Here is a 27,630-nt window from a genome sequence, read left to right as displayed (position 1 = left end):
TGTCTTATACGTGACTAAATTAGTAATTATGTAACAAATTTGTAGAACATTTTGATCTCATGTTTTATCTATAATACTTCTTCAATAATATTTAAGAAAAATAAATTCTTTGCATAGTTTTCCTTGAAATGTTCGAAAAGATCAAGTATAAGGAAAACAAACATTCAGTGCTTCGGTTTATCGTGTGCTTAAGGATGTATTTTGCCGATTATGCTGAGGTGTCAGCCATTTTTCGGAACTTTTTAGGCTTCGTCTTTTAAAATATACATCCATTTTTTGCATACTAACCCACTTTTATCTATTCACATTTTGATGTTTTCATAGTCTCCTTAAAAATATTGAGAAACGTTTAGTTCTAGATCATAAGTTCTCAAAGAAAGAAAGAAATTTCTTATTCATTGGCTGGGAAAAATTCAAAGAAGTCTTGATTTCCGTCATGTTTTAATGCCTTGTATCTCAAAACATTTTTCTTCTTTCTATATTGTTTAAAATAATGAATATATTGAACTAAAATGACAAATTTGAAAAGTTTAATGCGAGTTATCAGCAGAGTTTTATTCATATACGGCATACATCCTTTAGTCTTTCATTCTGCAAAATTATAAAACATTTCGATCTTTATTTTCAATTTTATATATCTTCTTTTTTAGTATTTATTTTTCAATTTCAGTTGTTCTGTTCAGAATAGATTTTCTAAAGGTTAATTTTCACTGTTGAACTAACATATCAAATGCTTAGAATAAGTGCACAACATTAAAAGATTTTCTTTTTACTTTGAATGTTCAGTTAGCTTCATCGCTAACTCCTCATCCTTCAATGTGGCTATGGAGGACATCTCTTGGAGAATTATTGCACTCACAAGTCCAGTATCTATAATCACATATAAAGCAAGTGGATTATAGGACACAACGCTCACCTGAGTCAATATGGCCCTGAAGCTTTTTCTTCGGCAGTTTTTTTCTCTCCTATACGCATATTCTTAAAATTGTCAAATATTCCTGAGGTGAATTTTTTTTATAAATACGTGGTTCTACCTTCCCCAGAGAGTCATGATTATAAATAACTTGAATCTACACTATTTCAAAAGATTTAATTCCTTTCTTCTTATGAAAAACTTCGATCTCCCATCCTACCACCAGTGGTCTTTGATTGAACAAACTTGAAACTTGATGTTTCCATATTAATATATCAATTGTGGCTTTGCTATTCTGGCGAAGAAAATATTTTAAGATTTTTTCCTAGTATATTCCTAGATAAAACCTTGAACCCCAGCTTATGGACCCACGTACCCTTTTCCCTTTGGTTGTGTGTGTGTGTGTGGGGGGGGGGGGGGGGTTATGATTTGAAAAAAACTTGAATCTTCACTACCTGAGGATTTTTCAATATTAATGTTACTAATCGTGGATTAGCTTTTCTAGAGAAAAAGATTTTGAGCGATTTTTTTTCCTTTGTATTCCTCTTAAAACTTCGATCCCCAATCGTTCTCCGTTATTTTTTTATATAAAACTTTGATCCCAAATTTTGCCCCCCCCACCTTTAGAATCATTTAAACAAAAAAAAAATTAAATCTGCACTACCTAAGGATGTTTCGATATCATTTGACAAATCATGGCCTTGCTGTTGAAGAAAAAAGATTTATAAGATTGGTTTTTCCTATTATACCTCTATAAAAGTTTGAATCCCTATTGTGGCACCACCTATGTCCAGGGTCATGATTTGAACATACCTGAATCTACATTTCCTCAGGATGTTTCCATATCGAATGAATTATTATGGCTTTTATGTTCTAGAGAAGACTTTTAATGATTTTCTCCGATATTCATTTATTCTACCAGGTGTTTCTTTTTTTATTCCCCCAAGGTCCCCCCCCCCTACCTAATTATGTAAACGAACTTTCATTTGTACAATAATTGAGGAATTTTCAATAACTTATGTCTATCAGTGCCTTGTTCTTCTTGATAATAAAAGTTAAGTTTTTTCCCATATATTCCTAAGATAAACATTGAATCCCCATTATGGCGAACACTAACCCCAGGTGTCATGATTTGAAGAAATTTCACTACCAGAGGATGTTTTCTTATCAAAATGACATCCTGGCTTTACTGTTCTTGAAAATAAGATTTTAAAGATTTTTTTTTTCTATTTCTTCGTAATTGAAACTTTGATCACTTACAATCTGTCCTGCCCTACACTAGTGGGTCATAATTTGAACAAATTAGAATATACACGTTACGATAAGATTTCACATAAATTTTTCACTATTTTTTTTTTTTTTTTTTTTTTTTTTTTTTTTTAAAGAACTATTTTACCTTGAAGAATGCGTGGCCCTTCATTTTCAAAAACTTGAAAATCTTTTCCCAAAGGATGCTTTGTGGGGAGTTTGGTTGAAATTTGCCGAGAAGTTTTTAAGAAGAAGTCGAAACTAAGAAAAGTTTAACATACAGACAGACGGAAGACGGACGGACAGAAGGACGCCAGACAAAATATCACCAGAAAAGTTCAAATGAGCTTTAAGCTCAGACCTAAACAAATATTTAACAATGAGATAAAAAAAAAAAAAACAATTTACTGTACACGCCTGGTGAGAAATTCTGAATCTGACAGCAACTTTTCTTAAGAAAAAGCCTTTAAAAGCATAATTCAACTTGTTGTTTTAAATTCCAATTTAGAGGTTATTCGGACTGTAAATAGTTTGTTCAATTAAAGTAAAACACTGAAGCCGTGTTTATTCTGTTTGTAAAGGAAAAATTGAACAGCACATTTGCATACCTCAACGTATCAGTTAAATATTGTGGAGTCATGTGTCTCTGATATGCATATTTATTTTCTAGCATTATCATGTTAATATAAATAATATTACTTGTAGTAATCATCTATGCAAACGGTTGATAGTTTTCTGTGATCAGCTGATTTCGTAATATTTTGTGTTGTTATTCGCCCCCTAAGTTAACATATGCTCAATGTTTGTAAATAACGTGGTATATATATGAATTTTCATGACTTGATGCATTGTTATTTACAACTTATTTACGTTATGTAAGTTATTACAGGGATATCGTTGAACATTACTGATATGTCATGTAAATAACGAAGTTTTTATGTTCTATTTATCTAAAACGAGGTTAATTATTAACAAACATGTTGATAAAACAAGAATATCAGCAGTCTCGTTTAAAGTCATCATTTCGTAAGTTCTATGGTCGATACAATGACCTTGTCAGCAAAGACTATTTATCATTGAGTCAAATGCTGACTGACGTTTTTCATACTAATTGTTAGACAATTATTTACACACTGAATTGTCGACGGATTTTTCCGTTATTACCCGATCATGACAAGGAGCACACGGCTGGTGTGACCGGTCGGCATGAGATGCTCACTCCTCCATGGCACCTGATCCCACCTCTGATGTTTTGGAGGTCCATGTTTGTTCTGCTCCTGTTTAGTATTGTTTAATGGACGTTTGAGCTTGAATAATGTTCGTTATCTCCATATATTTCATGTAGGTTGCCAGTTTATCGGAACTGATTGTAGGGCGCGCTAGAGTTGTAATTTATGCATTTGTCCTTAGGTCACTGACTATTTTCGTCTGGTGGTCTTTTTGAATGTATATTGCTATTTTCTTCTGGGTTGTGACATTTATTTGAGTGACGAAGATTCTTTGTAGTAAAATGTCTACAGTTATGTTACTTTATGTATAATTAAAGTTGTATTAATTATTTTATTTGGAAGCACCGATAGTGTCTCCGATGGTTTCTTGCGCGTTTGTTACCCCTGTGGATCTAGAAGTCTATATTAGCAGCCAGTACTTTTCCAGCTTTACTTTTGGCAGATATAGGTTACTAAAATCGCGGAAGTAAGTGTAAGGAAATAGAAGGTTATTCCTTCCGTCTTTAGATAAACGGTATTTTAATTAACGGGTTAATCCCTTGATTAATTACCTATTTAGTACAAATTAACTTCGCAGATTTATAATGACTAGGAATTAGCGTCTTTAATTGATGGGTAATTATGCAAGATTATTTAGAGATTATTTCTCTGAATTCTGGACTTCGTTGATAATTATTGAGATCTCTTGATAAAGAGATTTAACATAATTCTATTTTGCATAGGAGTTTAATATCATTTCATTATATATATCAAGGGTTATTCCCAGGATATACACTTCGGATAAAGTGATCCCTCTATTTCTATATTTTGGAATTATAAGATAGAGTCAAGGTTCTATTGATGGTGTAGTGTACGTATAACAAAGTGAATCTTTGTGTTGTTTTGACATATATAGTGTGTATTTATGTCACTGAGATGGAATTATAAAATAGAGCCAAGGTTATTTTGATGTTGTAGACTAGTGTACGTATAACAAAGTGGATCTTTGTGTGTTGTATTGACAATTGGTGTGTATTTATGTCACTGAGATGGTTATACATGAACAATAAATCTGTACACTAAAAAGTCTGTTCCTTTAAGCTGGAATGTCAGTCTGATTATTCTGGACTTAAAACACAAACAAGAGTACAAATCCTGACAAGAGCAAATAAAGAGAACATCCTGACATCCTTTGAAAGTAAATTATTATAATAAGCTCTACCACTTGGAGAGCTTCACAATATAGTTTTTATTTTTAAATATTTTGGCAGATAAGAAAATCTTGTTGCAGTGCAATCGCAAAAATAAGAAACAAAAGCGTACAGAACTGATTGGCCACTCTCCGCCAGACCATAGTAGCAATGTCCGGTCTATGAGTCAGTAATGACCACAGAAGGACTGCCTGTAAGTAACGTTGTCGATTCAGGTATTGCTTTCTTCTCTGAGTCCTACAGTATGTATATAATCTGGGATCCTCAGTTTCTGCATTTTGGAAATGAAATAAACGTTAAGTCGAAATCTGAACGTTTAATTATTTTTTTGAAATTATCTATCAAATTGCAAAATTCATTGGGAAAAGTTTCTTAATTAATTTTCAAGATAGTCTGTAAATTATACATATATGAAATTTCTCTTTTTTAACCTCATGAATTATATTAGACGTCTACACATTCAGTACACAAACATATAATTACGAAAAAGAACTAACCGTTGTATTTTAAAAGTCTTTTACACATCTTCTGTGCAATTTTGTGACAGTCCTTTTCACCTTCAAAAAGATGCTTTGCTAGTTTTTTCTTTCCACCCATTTCCTACAACACAAATAAACATATATTTATCTTTTTTTTCTAAATTACAATAAGATTGTATGTTATTTATTTATACACGGGGTATTACAATACAATTCATTGTTACTGTAAAGTAACACTGTGAATATTTTTAGATTGAGAAATAAAATTGCAAAGTTTTCATCTCTCAAGTGAATGAACTGTAAATTTAAAAACTTACAGTTGTCATTATTTCTTTTTTATCAAAAAACATCATAAGGAAGTAAAAGATTCAGGAAATTGAACAAAGAAAAGGTTCACATGTTAGTAACACTGAATCCATCTCTTAATCTGCATAATTTTAAACTTCATTACAATCATCACTGTGTAATACGTTCAACAAAGATAAGGTTTGAGATTTTATGTTACAAACCATAAAACCCAGGCACTGTCCCCCTCCACTTTCTTCTTTAAAGACTAGTTCCCCCTCCCTAACCCCCACCCACACATTTTGTTGCAGCATAGTGAAGTCAGGGTAATGTGGTTTTGTTTACGAAAGACCATAATCCACCCACCCTCGGAAGTGATATAGGGGTTCAATCTTTTAAAAATAATAGATGATTTAATTTCTTGAAAGTCGGGGGGGGGGGCTTACATACATAATGTAATTAGAATACTCTTGAACTAACTTCTGAAAATTTCTAATATTTTCTTAATCTATAGAATTTATCATAAATTCTTTAGTGATAATGTGGACATTTTTTTCAATGCACTCGGGCACAAAAGAAAATATATCCACGTACAAGTTTGTTGGCAGCTTCCAGTAAATATATTGGTTTCACAAATAAAGACGCATGCTTCATCATTAATAAAAGATACTATTTTACCTTTAAAACCCAGCGCATTCCTGAAGAGTTACTCCTTTCTGTGTAATCATACAATGAAAACTGTAATGAAAAAATGTATCATTTAACAAGTCTTTGAAAATTTAAAAAAAACCTTGAATTTAAATGCTGACATTATCTCATTTGTGAATGCCACAATCAGATTTTAATTCTACTTTAAAGAAATGACTTAATTTGTTTCATAAGAAATCACACGATGAACCAATCTTTAATTACAATGACTGACCAAAAAAAAAAAAAATAGACATCTATATGACACACTCTGTTTTTTTTTTTTTTTCAACAAATTCATTTAAAGTATTTTGGACCTGTTCAAGAAGTTAGAATTGGTAAATTCTAACATTTCAGTCGTGGCAAATACTCTACATTCGTGTAAGCTAATTAAGATGAAAGATGGAGATATCAATTAATAATCAAACTCAAAAGTCCATGATTCTTCGTTTGAAAAATTTCCGTGTTTTTGTCTGCATTATGACATTAGATAACTAATGTAGGATGTATAATGATCATCTATTATTGTTTCTTTTACGAAAATATATTTTGTAAAGTACTAGTTGATCAACGTCTCAATATTTTATGTAGATGCCACCCACAGTTCGTTTTGTTTGTTTGTTGTTTAACGTCCCTCTCGAATATTTTTCGATATTATGGAGACGCCATCATTGTCGTTGGAGAGCTGCACATTTGGACCTATATTCGGCACGCAGGACCATTGAGCAGTGAGGGATCCTTTTTTTACAACACCTACTGCGATAAGGCACCTCGGTTTGTACTCATCCGAATGACCGGTCTCCACATCCCGCAGTGGGATTTAATCCCGCGACGTAAGGATCAACTCCTTACTTCGCGACTCTAGAGCAACGCTATAACTACTGCGCCACGCGGGCGACCCCACTTTTCGTAAAAGACACCATGATTTAAGAAAAATAAAAGAATGCTATTTAAAAAATAAAGATCCGAGTCCAATAATGAAATTGTAAGGATTTAAGTTATACAAAAAATGAGAAGAAATGACGATCTGTGATTTAAAAAAGCATATAAATACATTTTGGACCATGACTCAGGATTGCCTATGGAGGTAGCCCATTTATAATAAGGAGACTTCCTCAGAAGATAACCACGTGTCCATTGCCCAATTAAATCATCTAGCCACAGAGCCATGATCTCCAAGGTCAATTTATTCACTTCATTTTACCTTTTCAGATTTAAAACTGGATGAGCTAATAAAAGGAAGAATTTCAACACACAGTTGTCAGACGTTAGATTCTGTGTAAAATTAGAAATTATATATCGGTAAGGTCATAAACAAGAGCTATGAAATGTTAAATTTTAAAAAAGAAACCAACTAGCTTCTTTGAAAGGTATAAGGCTGCCTCCAGAATGGGTTACATTAAAAAAGCAATGACAAGTACACACCTGAAGTCCTCACAAAGTCCTAAAATGTTTAGTATTCTAACTGATCTAGAAAATTTACGTAACCAAGAAGTTTTATGGATCTCAATTTATGTAAATACGAGTGGTTATGTTATTGATTATTTCCAGAAAGTGTCGCTAGATAGAATCAAAAGGTGTTTCTGAGAAAGATTTCTTGCATACCTTCAAAGGTATTTTTAATGAAAAGCGTATAACTCTAAAGAACCCACAGAGTTTTTTTTTTAAAATATCACCACCTGTAAAAATCATTTTTGAGAAAAATCTTGAATTACTGTAGTTGGGTTTTGTCTGTTTCCAAAATTTTTGAAAATCAAACTAAGAGATCTGGACCTTCTTTTTTTTCAAAAAGGTCTTGTCAGAGATAATACACTTGTGTAAACATGTGGAAGTGCTGTTTCTTCTATTGCAAAGTTACAGTCAAGTTAGAGATTTTTTTAAGGTATAAAACCATAAGCGTCTATGTCATTAGGTCTAACGGATTGAAAATTCGGAAAGTTCTTATCACATGTAATGTACATGTAATGAACACACTTTAATGTGATAAATTTACACTTTAATCTGTAAATTTTACACATTAATCTGTAAATTTTACACTTTAATCTGAAAAAAAACATACTGTAATCTGTAATAATCGGACGGTCGTTTTCATGGTATTATACCTATGACTTGAAAAATAGTATAAATCTGAGATGTTCACAAATGTTTGCATAAAAGTTTATATATGTATATATGATATGTAAGGATGGGCGATTTGCTCATGGGCTTCGTAATTTTCCCCAGCAAAATATCGGGAATCTGCTTTCAATCCAGTATATTTCTTTAGCACTACAGTAAAGAGCGACGAACAGTAAAAAATATATATCTCAAATATTTTTGTCTTCTCATTTGCAGTTCATGGGTCGTAAAATGTGATAGTTAAAATTACGGTGATTTTAGAACGTAACAATAAAGAAACATCATTGAATCAAAGGATATTAATTTTTATGCTGTTCCAAAATTAATATAAACTCATATACTTTAATTATCTACATGTATATACATAAATAATAAATATATTAATGGTTATTTAAAAATGTTCAATTCAGTTATACTAAGTAAATTCAATTGGTGTCATAAAACATGTAGAATGTAATTCAATTAATGCTATCAATAATTGAGCTGCTGAGCGCATCAAATGAATTTGCGTATAATGATATCACTATCATAATCATTGAGAAGATTTTTGTGTTTGATTTGCGCTTCACTTCCACTTAATTCATAATTCTTTATAATTCAAATATTCTATGAAAGCTTCACCTATATCAGTCATATTAGATAGCTTATTATTTGTATTATATCCATACATATAATATCTGATAAGTAATTAATTTCCATATTTATTGTTAAATAAGAAATCAAAATTAAGTTTTGTCATCCAGGAATCATGGTCCATTGGCTTTAAAGCCTGTTACTTATACCAAATTGATTTTGTAAATTAAACAGATAAAATTGTAAATTATACAGATTAAAATATAAAGGATCATTCTCTATAAGGCCGTTTTGCGGCCTACAATGACTTCAAATTTTCAAATAGTATTTTTTCCCTTAAAAACTGCATGAGTCAGTAGGCTAATGTTCCAGTTTAATGATAAATGTTGATTGGTTAATGATACAGAAGTATTTGTTATGATATAGGGTCACAAAGTAAGGTACTATCGGTCCGTATTAGCATTAGGGTAATGGGAAAACTCAAGAGGGTTGGTGTGTTAGGTAACTCCTACACATGTCATAACCACCTTTAACCAACACCAAAATTTGCATGTAAACTTCTTATGAACATAAAAAGTGACTACCAAATTATCAACTTGGTTAAAGGTGGTTATGACATGTAAATAAAAACTTTTCGCTTCATTTTTACGATATATGCAGGAAAAGCTAACTACTCACAATGGAGGATATCAGCTTATGTAGATTATTTCTTATTATAAACTTCCACTTAGAGTACATGTTTCTATTGATTTACTAAGAATTAATATAAGCCATGCATGTTTACTCAAAAAAGGTTAACTTTTTACTTAAAAAATCTAAAATCAAAGGACTGAAATGACTGGTTGTTATGAAATTACGTGAAGACAAGTCTCATTGAACTATCTGCTAGAAATAAAGAAATTTTTTTATAGACTATAAGGTATGAATATAAGTTACTTATTATAATTATTATTATTAATAGGGTAGTTTAGTTTATCTATGCTAATTCTTTGTATTTGTATTTCCTTAGGAGTACTGCATATTTTTTATTAGTTCTAGAAATGATAAAAGCTATTTTTGTTGTAGCGGGAAGATGCATTTGCTATTTGTGTTATAAGCTTAATTTTTCTATGGGTACACATGTAACTTTTATAGATAGAGAATTACTGATGGGATGGTTTCATAATGGAAATTCTCGCCTCGACCTTTTAGAAGGACACTTTTCCGTATGAGTGACATAGGATCCATGTATTTTGTTAACTGGGTGTTGAGAGGACTCAATCTTTTCATCACACTTCTTTGGTAGCATCAATATAAGTTATGAGAACAGTAGTTCTGTCTTAGAAAATAAAACGCCAAGGAGGAAAGGGGTTCCTAAATGTCAAGTGATTGATAATTGAATGTTGCTTTAGGTCATTTTAGAATTTTTCACCTAGATAAAGAGATCATCCACTTAAGGTGAAGTGTCACAATTTTGATTTATGCATGGTTTCAGTATTGACCAACACCTAGCGTGGGGCAGGACCTCCTTCTTTAAGATAATATCCAAAAGACCCATGACTTTTACTTTCAATGCTGAGGACTTAGCAAAGGAACTGTCACTACCCGTGTTAAACACCTTAGTTCTTGACGCAGCACGGAAAGAGAATTTAATCCTCAGGTTTCAAGAGTGCAAAAGGAGTGTCATCTCTTACGGTCCATTTTGTTCCTGAGATGTTGTAGAACTCTGTTAGTCCATGGATATACTAAAACTTCTGATAAGCGTAGTGGAAGGAACTGTTGAAAATCTAAAATCTACTCCATTTTATGGAGTGCCGTGGGGGGGGGGGGGGGACTCGACTTTTACACATACATTTGTGTATTATAGTTTAGATAGCATTTTAGATTAAATATATTGTTTTACATGCGTAATTAAATTGAATAAAAGCAACTCTTACGATGTTATTTCATTTTACGTCGATATATATATTTTTAATACAACCTTTTGAGTTTTATGTACTGACTATCAAGATGTACTTGCATTAATATTTTTATCCTGTAAATTAATGAATTCTTTATTTTTTTTTTTTTTTTTTTTTTTTGCAAATGTAGACTATATTTTATAAATTACAACTTAATTTTGATTTAATCACAAACAAAATTCATTCATTGCTTCAAACATCTGATACACAACTTTTATAGTTCAATAGAAACTTAGAAATCTCATTTCTTGCATCGGCATTTTATGCGTAAAATAGGTACCACATCTATAGAAACAATACACAATTACAATATAAACATATATGAAACTAGAGCCGAGCTCGTTGCAATGCAACGAATAGGTCTTCCGTCTGAGCTCCGGACAGGACATAGTGACCTTGAGTCAAGGTCATGCAACATTTTAAGGTTATAAACAATCCTGTAAGGGGCATCAACTTTCAATGTTTCAACAGTAGAAAGACAGTTAAGGAATGTAAAATTCCCCCGTCAGTGAACTTGAACTTGTCCAAATAACCTTGCGTCAAGCCATGACACATTCTGCAGCTGGTTAAGAGCAAACACCATCTGTATGTCACCGACATAAAAAAAAAAATCACAGTCACGTATTCTTTCAGACTGTGATTCATCCAAAACATCATATTTTAAGTGACCTCGAATTTAAGTCAAGGCCATTACACACTCTGGATGATATATTTATCAACTTTTCAGTGAAATGCAAATGCATGCAATTTTTTCTATTACAAAATTATGGACCTTTTTGTTTGTTTGTTTGTATGTTGTTTAACGTCAGCTTCGAGAATTCTTCAATCATATGGAGACGCCACCATTTGCCGATGGAGGTCTCCAAATTTGACCTATACTCGGCACTCATGGCCATTGAGCAGTGAAGGATCTTTTTCGTGTCAGCACCTACTGCCAGACAGGACCTCAGTTTGTACGGTCTCATCCAAAGGATCGGTCTCTGCATCCCACAGTGGGATTCGAACCAGCAACGTAAGGATCAACTCCTTAATCCACGACTCTAGAGCAGACACTCTTACCACTGCGCCACGTGGGCGACTAGACCTTTTTGAATTTTACACTTATTATATCAGTGACCTTGATCTTGCCTAAATGACCTATGTTAAGGTCAAAAACAACCTTTGAACAAATTATGAGCTTCCAGTGATACTCAATGACAAAGATATACCTAAAAAAGAATATTGCACTTTTCTGTCAGTGACCTTGAACTTGCCAGAAAGACCTTGGATCAAGGTCAAAACACATTCTTGGATCATAAGCAATCTCTGTATCAAGTAAAAGCTTCCAGTGATTTTATATAACAAAGTTATAGCATGGGGAAAAAAATAATATTTATCTGCCAGTGACCTTGAACTTGCCGAAAAAACCTTTGTTCAAGGTCAGGACAAACCCATCTAAAGCAATCTGAGAAAAAGTTTCCTGCGTTCATCCCACCCCTTATAAATTTATAATCCAGGCACGAATTTTGCCATTTCTTCTGCCTGTCTAGTACTATGTTATCTCAAACCGGTGGATCATAAGCAATCTTTGTTCCAAGTATGAGCTTCCAAAATTATAGCACATACAGTAATCTTACACTTTTCTGTCAGTGACCTTGAACTTACAGGAATGACCTTGGATGAAGGTCGTGTCAAACCATTTAATTTTGTCATAAGCAATTCCTGTATCAAGTATGATACTTGCTATTTTTTTCCAGTGACCTTGAACTTGCCGGAATGATATTGGATCAAAACCATGACACACCCTCGGATCATTAGTAATCTTTGTACCAAGTTGACCTTCCAGTTTCTTCATAGCAAAGTTATAATATCCTTGGCAAACTATCACGTACAGACGGACAGCTAGGCAGACGAACAGTGTGATTCCAGAAGACTCAAAACACCTCCACCCCAAACCCACACACTTCGTTTGGGGGGATATATAAATTCCTATGTTAAATTATGAACACTCTTTCCAGCCCAAACCTTCTCCCTGGAATCAATATTTGAAAAAAAAATGAATGTATGCTATGTTGGAAATTTTCTCATTCTAGTCCAGGGGTTCTTGAGAATACTATTTTCAAATGACCCCATGCGCGGATCTAGAGGGGCTTGGGGGCAGTTAAATGCATATACTAAGCCAAGTAAAAGTGACCATGCCCCCCCCCCCTAGAAAACGCGGACCCTTCCTCGAAAACGCGGATCTGTGTTAAAATGGTATGAAAAGTCTTAGGTATGAAGCTTTAAAAGTCAGCGACCCCCCCCCCCCCATACACACACACAAACACACACACGAAATTGGTTTTTCACGTTTGGGAAAAGAGTTTCTTTTTTTGGGTCGTCAAGAAATTTCTGGGTTGAAATTTTTTTGGGGGGGATCCCCTCCCCCCCCCCCCCCGTTGAAAAAATTCCTTGATCCGCGCCTGGACCCCATCTAACTTTTACTACATGTATCCGTTAAAAGAGGATTTGACCCTTCATTTGAATAAAACTTTACCAAAAATATTCTGTGTTAATTTTCGTTGTTATGGTCCTGTGGTTCTTGATAAAAATGAGAAAAATTTACAAGTAGCTTTAGAACAACAACGACGATAACGCTCATATACACCAAGAAAGCAAACAAAGATGAAGAATTATGAACAGAAAAGCTTCCTTGGGTCTTTGGCTTGGAAGGTGAGATACTTATTAAAAATTGAAATTATTTTGTCATTTTTTTTTTTTATAATCGACGGGCCTGCATTTCAAAGAGAGAGAGAGAGAATTTCTAGCTAGGTCTTTGAATAACAGTGACATCGGTTCAGAAAACAAGGTCCCTAGGAATGTACATGTATATAAAATAGGCAGTGCCTATCTCTCTCGGAATTCATCACCTGCTTCTGTAAAGCTCCATCCTCACTTGTACTGACATGTACCTGGTAAAACCAACCGACTGCGAAAGGAAAACTTTCTATTTATTTCGAGGATGGGGGTATACGTATAGTGATGAGAGGAAATTTATTCACCTATACGTTCATTAAATATGAAAGATTGCTTCTGAGTATTTGTATACGATCGCACGACTTTCGTGTTAATTTATAAAAGTTGGATTATGTAAGCAAAGAACTAAACTAACATTTGTTGTAGATGAATAAAATAATTAATTAGCCGTTTATAAGTTTTTTTAACATCTGTAAGAACCACTTTTTGAAAAACAAAAACAAATAATCGTCCTATTATGGGCGCCCATGATATATTAGACAAGGTGTTTAATTAAAACATAATTCAGATATCGACATCCAGGAGAACAACACATTCTTTTTCAGTGGCGGATACAGGAGTCTTGAAAAGGGGGCCCGACCAGTTTTGGGTCGGGGTAGGGGCCCAAACCCACATAAAAAAATTGATTTATTAAATCTTGTGTATATTTTTGATACAAAAGAGGGCAGGCCCCCTGAACCTCCTCTAAATCTGCCAGCGTTTTTTTTTTTTTTTTCATTATCTATCAAACGCGTTGACAAAGTCAAAAAGACGGTTTTAGTTTTTAGGGCATTTTTACAGTGATATGAGAAAAGTCTGATAATTGCTGTTAATTTTAAGAAATAAAGTTCGTCATTTTTCAACCTCGTTCGGTATAATATAATTTACTGATAATTTTTTCCGCTAAGGAGGAACACATGGACGAAGGATAAAAAAGCGGTATTCTGCATGTACATGTACACATCATTGCTATAATTGTGTACTCGGGATTAAACCCCAAATCCTTCGTTACATTGTATTTGGGTATAATTTTCACATGTTCTCAGGCGGATAATCATTTATTTTTATCTGTCTAAAGACAATAATTTCAGTTAATAGAGAAATGTTTTTATTTCGTCGTTTTTTCCCCATCCTTTTGGTTTACACGTTTGCTTTGTACACAAAAGCGTGTGTTCATGTACCGCTGTTTCTACACGCTATCGATGTGATCAGGGAGAACATGATATCATCCAGCAATTTATTTCTTATGAAAACACTTAATGAAAACATATTAGGTGAAAATATATATACCCGTTAGTATCTTAGTACCTGAGTATCGACCTGTTTAATTGCAGTGTCACCAACCGTAACGATCGCTGGCCAGGACTTGAATATAATTTATTACCGTTATTAAAACAACTCGTCAGCTGAGCGGACCTATGATTTAAACAGTAAAATAGGGAAATTCCAGAGTTCGAAGTGTCTTTATTTTGGGCGCTCTTCCACATAAACAAATAAAACCGCATTTACGCGTACTTACATGCATGTACCAGTAATTCATGGGTAAATTCAGTTTATTAGATGAAATAAAACAAATGCATAAGATTAATCTTCCTAAACAACACGTTTTTAAAATAATCTGTCTGATATAAGGGACGGTATAAAATAACAAAGAAAATAACGGGTTTGTGTTTGTATTTAATTTAGAATGAGAACAAATCTTAATCTGTCAAATCATTTATAAAACATACTTCGTTTTCCAGACACTAACTGCCATGCGTAATCTTCACATGCACTGACCAAGAGGTCACAAGTTCGAAATGTATGGCTTCTCATTGCGTGAATTTTTTCAACACATGTCGGAACAAACTATCTAAGCCAATTGATTCCCGAAGAAAACTGCATAGGAAGGGTTTTTTGGTATACTTTTTAACGGGTAAAATTCTTTCGACGTTCGATAGAATTTTCAAATACAAGTGAAATATTTAGCTTACTTGCGTCCGACCTAGTATTTTGTATGCAATAATACTGTAAGTTAGGAAGAAAATAATACAAACTCAAAAGTACTTAATTTTATTTTCGATTTTCCTGACAATTAAAAATGTGACCTCTACGTACAATTATCGTGATAATTATATACATGCTGTTTAATGTTCATGAAAGAAATAGCAACTTGTTAAATAATAACATTAGAGAGATAAATAAACCGTTTCTTTAATACGCAAACAAAGTGGTCTTTTCGGCATTCAAAATGCATTGAATTTGAAGTGAATAAGTGAAAGGCAGTTAAGACTAGCTGATTAAAGCGAGCGAGTGATAAACAGTAAGACGAAATCATATGAAAGATTCGAAATGATTTTAAAGTAATTTTCCACAAAGCGCAATTATCTCAACATCGAGAAATACAATGTTTATAAAAATAAATATGCAACTTTCTTGTAACATGTAAATTGAAATGTACTAGCGACTTAATCAAAGATATTACGAAATAGTATGAAAGATTCAACATATTTATCCACTCATCACTTAGTTAACAAAATGTATTTGGAATGGCGATTCTATGGATTGTTTTGTGTATGACCTTAGGTCGCTGGTTCACACGCCGATTGATCCTCGGTGACCTCCTTTGCCACGCGCTATCGAGGGAGGGGTTACATAATTGTAAACACACAAAGTGAATGTAAAAGGCGTGTACTTAATGGCTGTGAATAGTCTATGTTTAAAGTTTTGTTTTATTTTCTAACTTTATTGTTTGTTTTTATATGATAAGAAGAAAAGGTTATCTTTTTTTTCCCTGTTTAGTAGACTGATTTATCCAAATTTGAAAACAAACGAAATAAAAGGGAAAGTTGTCAGTAAATAATTTGGAAATAAAGCACAAAATACTTCAAGAACCTGATTCTAAAGAATATTAGCATCTAATGTAGCTAGGTTTATTATTTATAGTAAGTTTATTTTAATTACACGCATGAAGAACTCTTGTTTACTTGCTGAATGAAAACACTTACCTGTATATGTGTTATGCTTCTAGCTCATTTAGAACACAAGACTCAAACAAAATAACATTTTCTTGAGATCAATAAGATGTTAAATAACAACTTTAATTACGGCAGCTATTTCGAAATATTTACCGTTTTTGAGTTATAAAGCAAAAACTTTAAAGGGCCCCAGATCCCTAATTTTAGGGGCTAGACCCTTTTTAGTGGTGTCAAATGAAAGGCCTTAAAATTGTGCACAACTTTTATTCTACATGTTTTATCAAAATATTTTTAGTTTAGAAGATAAAAAGGAAAATATGTGTAAATTTTCGCTCTTTTAGGCGTTCTAATTTTTGACCCCTCTCTAGCGCCATTTTGAATACAGAAATTGAAAAACAAAAACCGATATGCACAACTTCAGTGCTTCTATTATTTAAATTCGGTAGAATTTCTACTCCAGCTTTTGTAGTCTCTGAGCCTTTGTCTGGAAATGAAGCGTCCTAAATTTTCATTTAAAGGGAGATAACCCAAAAGCGGAAGTGAATTTTTGAAGTGTTTGACAGCATTCTGATAGAGTTTTGTAACGTTTATAAACCCTGCAAATTTGAGCAAAATCCGTTGAGAAATGAGCAAGATATGAGGTCTCAAAGTTGGCGTCTAGGAAAAAAAAAAGAATAATAAGAATAATCTTAACCATCAGAATCAGTAGAAGGTCTTCCGCCTGGAGCGGAAGACCTTAATAATACTTTTAATTAAATGCTAATTAAACATTTTTCAACATCATACGAGGTGCATTTTATAAAGATTTACATTCAAAATATGCAAAATGTGAATGCATCAAAATTCTTGCCATAAAAAATATCTTTAGCCTTAAATTAAACAATCTTTGCTTTTATTACTTAAGTCTGATATGTTTCCAACATAAATAAACAATTTTTGATCATTTACATCTAGAAACATGCATAGAAACTTGATGTAAATAGACCTACCCTCAATTTTTCTTTACTTGACGGCCGTTTGTGATTTTTAAATCACGCGACTTAGGTGATCGATTTTGAAAAACAAACATCAAAATCATGAAATACAATGATTAAAGTTACATAAAATCAAATTTTTAGTGATTTTATCGTAGGCCGGAAAATGGCATTATAGAGAATCATCCCTTACAGATTAATTGGTAAATTTTACAGATAACAGTTTAAAATTTACACTTTAATGTGTAAAATTTACTGATTAAAGTGTAAATTTTACAGATTAAAGTGTAAAATTAACAGTTTAAAATGTAAATTTTACAGATTAAAGTGTAAAATTTACAGATTAATTTGTAAAATTTACAGATTAAAGTATAAATTTTACAGATTAATGTGTAAAATTTACAGATTAATGTGTAAAATTTACAGATTAAAGTGCAAAATTTACAGATTAAAGTGTAAAACGTACAGATTAAAGTGTAAAAATTACAGATTGAAGTGCAAAATTTACAGATTAAAATGTGGAAAATGAAAAATAAAAAAGTGTCAAAGTGGCACTAATACGCTTCCGTACTTATAATTTCTAAATTGTATTTAATATGTTTTAAAACATAACTTCATCAAATATTGTGACATTGGCAATTTAAAAGATTACCCATAAGGATAACATAAGAAATATCACCCTCTTGTATCTTGCTGGTAAGGTTCCTCATTTTTTTTTTTGTGTGTGAAAAATTGTTTAAGTAGCAATACTTCAATGACAAATTCTTTGGGAAATTAAATTATGTATTTTCGAGGAACGTGTAGTCTGACTCTAAAAATATCGCATATAGAATACATATTAAACTGACCTTGTATAGATCACTAATATGATTGCCATCTTGCTCGCAAATTTCATCTGATGAAAATGGAAGATTTAAGTCCAGAAGGGCTTCTATATAGTCAGTTCTATTGGTTAACAGAGCAGTCTTTAACAAGTTCTGAAATAAGTATAAACATATGATATGAAACGCAATATATTCACATTATTAAAAAAAACATTCCATTTCTTTAAAGAGAAGGTTGATACCTGCGCTTCATTCATCACCTCCATTGAGGAGGGGTTTTCTCTCTTCAATTCCAAAAACTTAGAGAATCGGAAGAAGAAATCTAGCGGAAGTGAAAAAGGCGACGAGAAGGATGTAAAGCCGAGGGTTTCATATTCTTGTTTTGCCATATGCCACGTGATTGTCTCCCTTTTCCACTTCTCCTCCATTGCATAAGAGCTTATACGATACTGTTCTTTGTTTGTTTTTCCTCTAGCTTGTTCTTTCAAGAAATAAAGTAAATAGTGTGATTAAATTGAAATAAAACTTCCGTCCTCACTTTTCTATTTATTCGGTATATAATTTTCGTTGTATTCCAGACATATTATCTAGTTAACAATTCTGATAGAACTTGCTTCGAATATTTTACCAAACATGTATTAGGATGATTTATATATGTATTATATGAAAAGGATTGTTGTATTATTCAGTTAGATGACCAAATTCATGTTCAAAAGAATTTTATTTAATCTATTAAATCAAAAGATCATGATTATTTTGATATAATCTAAAACAATCATTGTTTCTTAGATTATATATATATATATATATATATATATATATATATATATATATATATATATATATATATATATATATATAGAATTCAGTTCAAGCTTTTTCCCATCTATTTATATTTTGTGATGTGTCATGCCCCATTTTTATTTTCACTGGTTGGCCATTTTTTCCTCCCTGATGATTTTAAGTGACTTAAGCTTTTTTAAACTTAATCTTTAGAGGCGTACATTTTTTCTTAAAAAATAATATTAGATTTGTGCAAAGACAACCATGTCCAAATTGACAAGGTAGAATATAAGTTTATCTTGTTTATTTTCGGCTAATTCCCATATTTTATATTTTTACGTGAGGTTCCGTACAAAAAAAACTTCATAAACATTCACATGAATGATTCTATATCTATATACTCGTATTTTATAATCGTGATATTGACTGTGAAATTCAATAAAGTAAGGTCATATAATTTGCACACAGGTCAATGAATAAAGTTCAATTGAGACATTATACAAATACAGGTATTCTGATCATGATATTAAAAAAGCTATTGGAACTCCTCATTGATAATTCCTTTTTAGTTTTTGGGACCAATTATTCCAACAATCTGTTGGAAATCCGATGGGTACTTATTGTCTTCCTTTATTAGCCGACATATACCATATTCCAATGAAGCAGATTTTATTCAAAAACTTCTTCATAGAAAAAACAAATCTTGCTGTGGCCTGCAACAAAACAATATATAAATAGTGCACGTTTTTGAGGGTAACAGTTGAAATTGACACCCCAAGGAAAACCATTGTCAACCGACGCGTCAGCGGAGGTTGACAATGGTTTTCCGAGGGGTGTCAATTTCAACTGTTACCCTCAAAAACGTGCACTATTTATTTTATTATACTGAATGTCTTATTGATTTCGGATGTCATATAAAAAATTCGGAGATCATCGTTAAGTTCACGCTTAGAAAGCTTTCAAACTCCCCGCTTCTATTTTTCTCAATAAGAAAGCTTCGGAAAAGATTTACCAACCTCTTTATTGTTTGTTTGCTACTCAAAAAGTCCTTTATCATCTAAAGTTTGCACTCGCAAGGATGTTTCGTCTGTCGTTTGTTGTTTTCAAGTAAGCTACATCGGACACAAGCTTTTATTTACGTTATTTATTCGGCTTCTTTCAAACGCACAACCGACGTTTTGAGAATTCTACGGTGAACCGTACGCGCATGATTTGAACGCATGTGATATTTTCGTAATGTTACCCGTTGTCAAGTGTGTTGCTAACGCTGAGGGTAACATTACGGATTGTTAAATGCGTTTAAACCAATCAGATTTTAGTATTTAACATGAAAGTATAATAATATATAAATATTGCATATTGTTGAGTGTAACATTGAAAATATTCACCCCAAGAAAACCATTGTCAACCGCGGCGCAGTCGAGGTTGACAATGGTTTTCCGAGGAGTGAAAATTTTCAATGTTACACTCAACCTCATGCAATATTTATTATTTTATACTGAATGTTTTATACAAATACATATAACAGTGAATCTTGCGCGCATAAATTCTGCGCAGTCACTATTTTTTTTTTTAGAATATCACCCGTCGTCAAGCATTTCCGACTGTTGCTATGCTGGAGGGCGTGGCTTCAGTATTCAGCGGGTAATAGTGTTTTTTAACAAATGTTTCTCGACGAATCACATTCAACAAATTTACATAAAAGTATAATATTAAGATATATCGACGATGTTTTATCAATGGACAATAGCATTTTATTAATATATCAGCTCGATATATCCTGTTCAACACGAAATAAAAGACAAAAAAGGTCTGCCATAATTGTTTCATAAATGTTCTACTGATTATAGCTACTAAATACTAAACTGTGTTATCGATAATCATGCCCAGGAAGTGTAACAAAAATACAGTTTAAAATAAAAATTCAAATGCAATTTATCGTATTTATTGTCTTTTATATCTTGTGTTTTAAATTTCATAATTTAAAAAACCTAAATTGAAACGTCACACAAAATAATAAATTATTTCATGAAATGGCAGAAAATATTTCCTTATTCCTAAAATATAAATTCAAAATATCGAAAAACTTATCCTGTTGATTTTTTTTTTCTGTTGACATTTTACCAAGTTCATAGCAGAAATACCAATATTATCGATCTTTTTTCCCTAAGATAGATCATATAGGCAAGTTTGCTTATATTGGATACTGCAAGAGTTACTGTTCCTGCGCATTGCATGACGGGACGGAAAACCCTTGACTGAGGGTATACCCACGTTTGACTGTTCGACGAGACTGGTTATCAAGCTCAAAAGTCAACTGAAACAATACAATTCGGGAGCAAAGCAAACACGGACATCAGCATCCCCTGTCTACCGATCACACCCGCAGTGTGCCCCTTGTCATGATCGGGTAATCCGATAAACCCTTAGAAAATTCAGTGTGTAAAAATTGGCCTGCAATTAATATGATAAACTTCAGTGAGCATTCGACTTTATGATAGCTTGTTTTTGCTAACAAGGTCATTGTTTCGACCATAGAATGTCATTTAAGCTGTATAACAGTATATATTTTGTGAAAATATTATTTAGAGAAAATGTAATGTCTTACTGCTTTCTCTGTATCTTTCATCTTCAGTAGGACTTATGTTTTCTAAGAACCAGGATTTCTGCACCAGCTCCCCCACAGAAGCTGCGAATTGTTCCTCAGTCTTTCCGAAAACGTCAAAGGCATCAAGCTAAAAGAAATACATTACATAAATAAATTCTCTTTATCGTTTGAAGAGAAAAATATCTAAATTGAAAGAAAATGAAAAAGAACAAGTAAAGGTATTCTGTTTTGTTAAAACACACAAAATAGTGCAGCAAAACGGTGAGCTTGAGATAAAAGATACCAAAGAGTCTGACACATCTGTTTCATATTTGGATATTTTAATAGAAAAAGACGTTAATGGTAATCTAACAACCAAGTTTTATGATAAACGTGATGACTTTCACTTTTCAATCGTCAATTTCCCTTACCTATGCAGCAATATACCCTTATCACCTGTATACGGGGTTTATATCTCTCAGTTGATTCGATACGCAAGAGCATGCTCTACGTATGTACAATTTCTAAAACGAGGTAAATTATTGACGATCAAGTTGATGAAACAAGAATATAAGCAGTCTCCTTTAAAGTCATTACTTCGTAGGTTCTATGGTCGTTACAATGACCTTGTCAGCAAATACAATCTATCATTACGTCAAATGCTGACTGACGTTTTTCATACCAATTGATAGGCCATTATTTACATGCTTAATTGTCGACGGATTTTTCCGTTATATCCCGATTATGACAAGGAGCACACGGCTGGTGTGACCGGTCGGCAGGAGATGCTCACTCCTCCATGGCACCTGATCCCACCTCTGATGCTTTAGAGGTCCGTGTTTGCTCTGCTCCAAAATTTGTATTGTTTAATGGACTTTTGAGCTCGAATACTGTTCGTTATCTCCACATATTTCATTTTAAGGAAGACACTAAAATTCTCTTAATACTCAGTATCTTCTGACTTAATCTTAACTATCCCGCATATTCAACTTGGTTGGAAGCCTTCAACTTTAGAACACCTTGTTAATCTCTGTATTTGACATGAGACAAAATACAATTTTACAATTTATTATAACGATTATCTTTCAAATAAACAAGAACAAACTCTGTCTCAGTCTCTCTCTCTCTCTCTCTCTAGTCTAGTCACCTACATCTATCCGTATATAACCAACTCCTCCCACAGTGCTAACGCTCGAAAAGTAAATCTCCAAAGTTTAAATTCCTAACTCTCAAACTTTCTCCCAGACCTCCTGGATGAAAGTAAAAACGAAAACCTAAAACTTAATCCCTTGAACTAAGTTCCCTAATCAATTTCTAACACTAGTAAATTTCCAGAAAATTTCAAAGTCGGAATACCATTATAAAGCAACAGCAAAATTAGAAATACACCAGCTTCCTCAGCTAAATGTATAAATTACCTAAATCGTATGAAAACAATTTTAATAAATTTTCAAATTTATCGAAAATTTAAACAAACAGCAAATTTCAACAAATCAAGAAGCTCCTAAAAGTACTGAAAATATAATATCTCTGGCTCTTCTTAGAATAAAATTAAAAAGTCATTTTAAGTCTAAATTCAAAAGGCCCAACCTATACTTCCATATCCTTACCCCTAAAAAGCATGAATTATACAGTTTCCTGCTATGTCAAATAAATATACACATATACCAGTTCACCTCAACTTTCCTACAAATGTCAACAATAATCAGGTTCAACAACTCTGTACAAATCCAATCTGTCAAATCAGTGCGCTGTTGCAATATAATATCACCATTTTTTTTCCTAAACTGAGTAAAGAGTATAAGAAATAACCCTATTAAAATTTTTTTCTTAACGTACCAAATTACAATTGAAACTGCCTCTAGAAAATGTAACTAGAAGGCTGTTTTGTTGACGTGGGGGGGGGGGGGCTGAGACACATGAAATCAAATGGGCTGCTAAATTTTATGAAGAAAATAACATCCTGCAGTTAAATTAACTGTCAATCTTTTACGGAGTTCTTAATCAAAGTTGCAAGGAAGTAAAACTTAAGTTTTCATGCATGTATTCTGCTCCTTGACTCAACGAATCAATTTTGTAACCGACTTTTTCTTATTAACAGAATTAGTAATCAAGAACCTAGAATCGTTTTTGAAAGTGTGTGTGTGTTTGTGCGGAAGAGGGGGGGGGGGATAACTTAGATTTTCATAATTAAACTGTGAACGTCAAAAAGTAATTGATAGGAGCAATCAGCCTTTCAATAACATTTTCAATAGTAAAACATTTACGTTTTGAAAAATATGGGGGTCAGGCCACCCCGACCCCCTCCCCACACCCCACCCCGATACAACGTTCCTGGTCATTATGTTCAGGGATATCCTTAAAAAAAAAAGGATAAAAATGTTTAAACGACCTTGTACATCATTTGCTGAATAATCGTTCCCCGCTTATTTCCAAAGGAATTATAAGCCGTGAGCAAAATAAATCGATACTTTCTATAATTAGAGAGAGCGTCACCGTAGGTAGATGGAGGAAATGTGATTCCATGTTATGCTAGGGCTAAGAGATGTGTCGAGCATTTTTTCTAAAAATAATCATTATGGTAAATTTCAAAATACTTCTAAGCTAAAATCGGTGAGATTTGAAACTTCTTTATAAACGATAATATGCTGAAAGTCCACAATGCTTTAAATAGACAGAATAGGAGTCGCTCTTTCTTAATTCTATTTTGATTTCTATAAAAAAAAAAAAGTTCTATTTTCGGAAGTGTACTTCCGAACAAAATCCTTACATAAGTTAAGAAAAATGTAAGTTTACCATGCAACTGTATAAACCTTTGCATCTGAAGTAAATTATTTCAAAATAATCCTCGTTAGTATTTAACATCTTATGAAGCTCTCAGTGCATAGTTAAAAAAAGTAGTGCAAGGCAAAATGTGTGCGCAGATTTTAAATTTGCTGGATGCCTCATATGGAATCAACATTGATCGACCGAAGCCGATCACAATACAATGATGAGTACAAAGGAAAGGCTAGCTTGCAATGAAACTGAGATTATTTAGATGATGATAGTTAGAGGATTTTGTATCAGGTGGAAAAAAAGTAAACTCTCTTACTAAGTACGATCTTCTTAAGATAGTTCTCAAACTCTGGTCAAGTTCGTCTATTTCAGTGTTCTCCAGTTCAATTCCAAATAAAGTTGGAAGCATTGTTCTCAGTTCCAAAGCCTTTTTTTCATTCAACAATTCCCTAAAAAGATGGTTTGAATTCCATTTATCAACTGCAAAATCCTCCAATTCAATTTCAAGTACAGCTTGAAGGTTAGTAACGTTTTTAAATTAAGAGCCCTTCTTTTATTTTGCAAATCCCTAAAAAGTTGATTTCTTCATGATAGACAGATATGACTTTTCAATCATATAGCATTATTTCTACAAAAGGGAAATTTCCACATAAAATAAACTGAATTTCACAAGTGGATCATATGATGTACTTATAATTATAATCAAATGAAAGCAACGTTTATAAATGAGATTAGTTAAACAATATAACTTTTTAATTGCTAAGTTTGAATTTTAATGATTTGCAGATGTTTTTCGGCTCCATAAGAGATAAAATTTAAAGTATAATTACATAGAAATCGACAGGAGATCCGCCAACCCGCCTGTTCCTTTGACAAACATGACAGGTATACCATTCTCAGTGGCTTGTTTTACATGATCTACGGCCGACAAATCTCCTTCCACAAGAATAAAAACTAAGGCATTCTTTTCTGAAATCATTACCAAAAAATTATATCATAATAAAATATTTTTAAAACATATTTGTATTTTCGATACTAAGAAAACATGAAAACAAACTGTGTTAGTTCGAGTTGAAAGTCGAGAAAGGGAAACTTTTCGAAACATTGACCATATTTCGTACATTTCCATTTATTTAAATTGTAAGATAACCTAATGTCTTTTCGACTATCAGATATATCGACGAGGTTTTATCAGTTAACAATAGTTGACTACATCATGTTGATACATCAACTCAAAATATCCCATTGAACTTGAATAAAGACACCACCGATTCTTTGTTTCATATTTGGATGCTTTACCGATTATAGACGATAAGGGCCAACTAACAACTAGAATGTATGACAAACGAGATGACCAGCTTTTCCATCGTCAACTTTCCTTATTAATGCAATGATATTCCGCTTTCACCTGCATATGGTATTTCTGTCTCCCTTACTCGCTACTCAAGAACGTGCTCTGTCTTCGATAAATTTTTAAACCCTATTAGGCTTTACACACATAAGTTGATAATACAGGGATTTCAACAACCTGGTTTAAAGTCAGCATTTCGTATTTTATATGGTCGTTACATTGACCTTGTTAGCAATATAACCTATCATTTGCATGGTCGTAATTTGGCTGACTTATTTCATATCAATTGTTGGGCCTTTTTCTACACTAGATTTGATTACGGAATGTTCCGTCTACTTGACTAATTTTATAGGCTCACGGCAAGTGTGAACGTTCAACAGGGGATGCTTAGTCCTCGTAGGCACACAAATCTTGTGCGGTTTGCTTTCCATTAGCAAGAAAGTCCTATCAAATGACTAACTTCATGGTATTTAAAATTGAATGTCAATTTATTTCGAATTGTCATATAAGGAAAGGCATTGACAAATGTAAATATTGCACCATTATACGGACGGGGAGGTCAAAAGGGCAAGTAATGAATATTATCTTGACGTCACAAATGATGAACGCCGTGCAAGTGCAACGTTATCAGGGAAAATTAAAATTCATGCTCATGTTGAAGAATGTAAGCGTAGTAGCTATTTGAAAGGCTATTCCATTCATTGTTTTTTACCCGAAGGATAATAAAAAGATTTAGAAAAAAAAATCACACAAAAAAAGACAACGCAGTGAGTTAAAAAATGTTAACAAAGTGTAAAAATTATTTTCGCGGTATTCAATTCATTTGTATACACAATTGCAGTTATGAAACTATATCTTTCAAAAAATAAGAATTCAATGTTTAAGTAGCGTACCGACGGCACTCTCTATTCACTTCAATTTACAATACAGGAAAGAGTTGCAATATGTTAAATTTTGAATTTTATGCTACTGAGGGAATAAGTAAGCATAAATAAGTTTTAGAAATAGAAAGAATAAAAAAAAAATAATTTTCTCACAAAAATCAATTTCCAGAACTTTGTTATCATTTACTTCAAAAAGATATTATTTGTTTTGGATTTATTGATCACAAATTGACTTTAATATTTCATTTAAGAAAAATGTTAACTTGTCATGATGATTAAAATAGCAAAACAAGAAATCTTGAAATTGTGCAATAATTATTCATTTCAAATTAACAAAAAAATGTTATTTTAAGCAACAGGATTTCCTTATGGACATGTTACCTTTCTCTGCCGGTCTTTCCAAAGTTCTTTCTAGCTCGAACCTAAACTCAAGGTAGTCTTCACCGACGGAAGGGATAAACAGATCAACATAAAAACTGTCATCCCAACGTGTCTCTGATGTTAAAGTCTAGAACATCACAAGTAAAAAGTATTTTGTTTTATTCAAACATAATAATTAAAAAAAAGGTACAGATAAGAGAGTTGATACAAAAGTTATATCAAGACTACTATAAGATATTGTTTTCTTAAAGTTTCACTCGTTTATACAAAATACTTTTTAAAATACATGTATTAAGCTAAACATAAGGTTGAGGATAAAGCTTACTTACTACACAAAATCAGTTTAATCTGATCAAATAAACAGGTTATAAATTTGAACATAATAGTAAAATAATATTCAAGTTATTACAATTGAGAGGTCATTTTATTTTTAGCAGATCTGTTGGTGAAATTGAGATTTTTGTGAAATTACATATTGTCGTCGGCCACACTATGTACAGGAGATTGTAGTGATATAAAAAGTATGACCACACTATGTTGCCTTTTCAAAAATATTATAATGTGGATGTGTTTTTTGTTTTAAATGAAATAGGAAGAGAAACATAATATCAAATGGCCTAAAACTTTGAAAAGAAAAATAACTGCGGATAAATTAAATATCAAATGTTTTACAGGGTTTTAAATTAAAGTTGCAA

General features: G+C 32.6%; 1 protein-coding gene across 1 annotated transcript in view; it reads right to left on the bottom strand.

Annotated features, from left to right (window-relative positions):
• The window catches only part of LOC133203486 (uncharacterized), a 55,140-nt gene that overhangs the window by 22,759 nt on the left and 4,751 nt on the right, over positions 1-27,630 (bottom strand). Inside the window, exons 3-12 of the mRNA XM_061339262.1 lie at positions 26,936-27,062; positions 25,150-25,288; positions 24,636-24,768; positions 21,563-21,689; positions 18,414-18,652; positions 18,196-18,324; positions 6,023-6,082; positions 5,078-5,180; positions 4,693-4,851; positions 774-870 (exon numbers count right to left, since the gene is read on the bottom strand). Coding sequence (XP_061195246.1) covers positions 774-870; positions 4,693-4,851; positions 5,078-5,180; positions 6,023-6,082; positions 18,196-18,324; positions 18,414-18,652; positions 21,563-21,689; positions 24,636-24,768; positions 25,150-25,288; positions 26,936-27,062 — 1,313 coding nt within the window. The remainder of the gene's footprint in view (positions 1-773; positions 871-4,692; positions 4,852-5,077; positions 5,181-6,022; positions 6,083-18,195; positions 18,325-18,413; positions 18,653-21,562; positions 21,690-24,635; positions 24,769-25,149; positions 25,289-26,935; positions 27,063-27,630) is intronic.

Source organism: Saccostrea echinata, unplaced genomic scaffold (assembly GCF_033153115.1).
Source record: "Saccostrea echinata isolate AGI-Se365-2 ecotype Australia unplaced genomic scaffold, CSIRO_AGI_Sech_v1 ptg000051l, whole genome shotgun sequence".
Taxonomy (NCBI): domain Eukaryota; kingdom Metazoa; phylum Mollusca; class Bivalvia; order Ostreida; family Ostreidae; genus Saccostrea; species Saccostrea echinata.
Note: the sequence above shows the minus strand (reverse complement) of the source record. Positions and strands in the feature narration are given on the sequence as shown.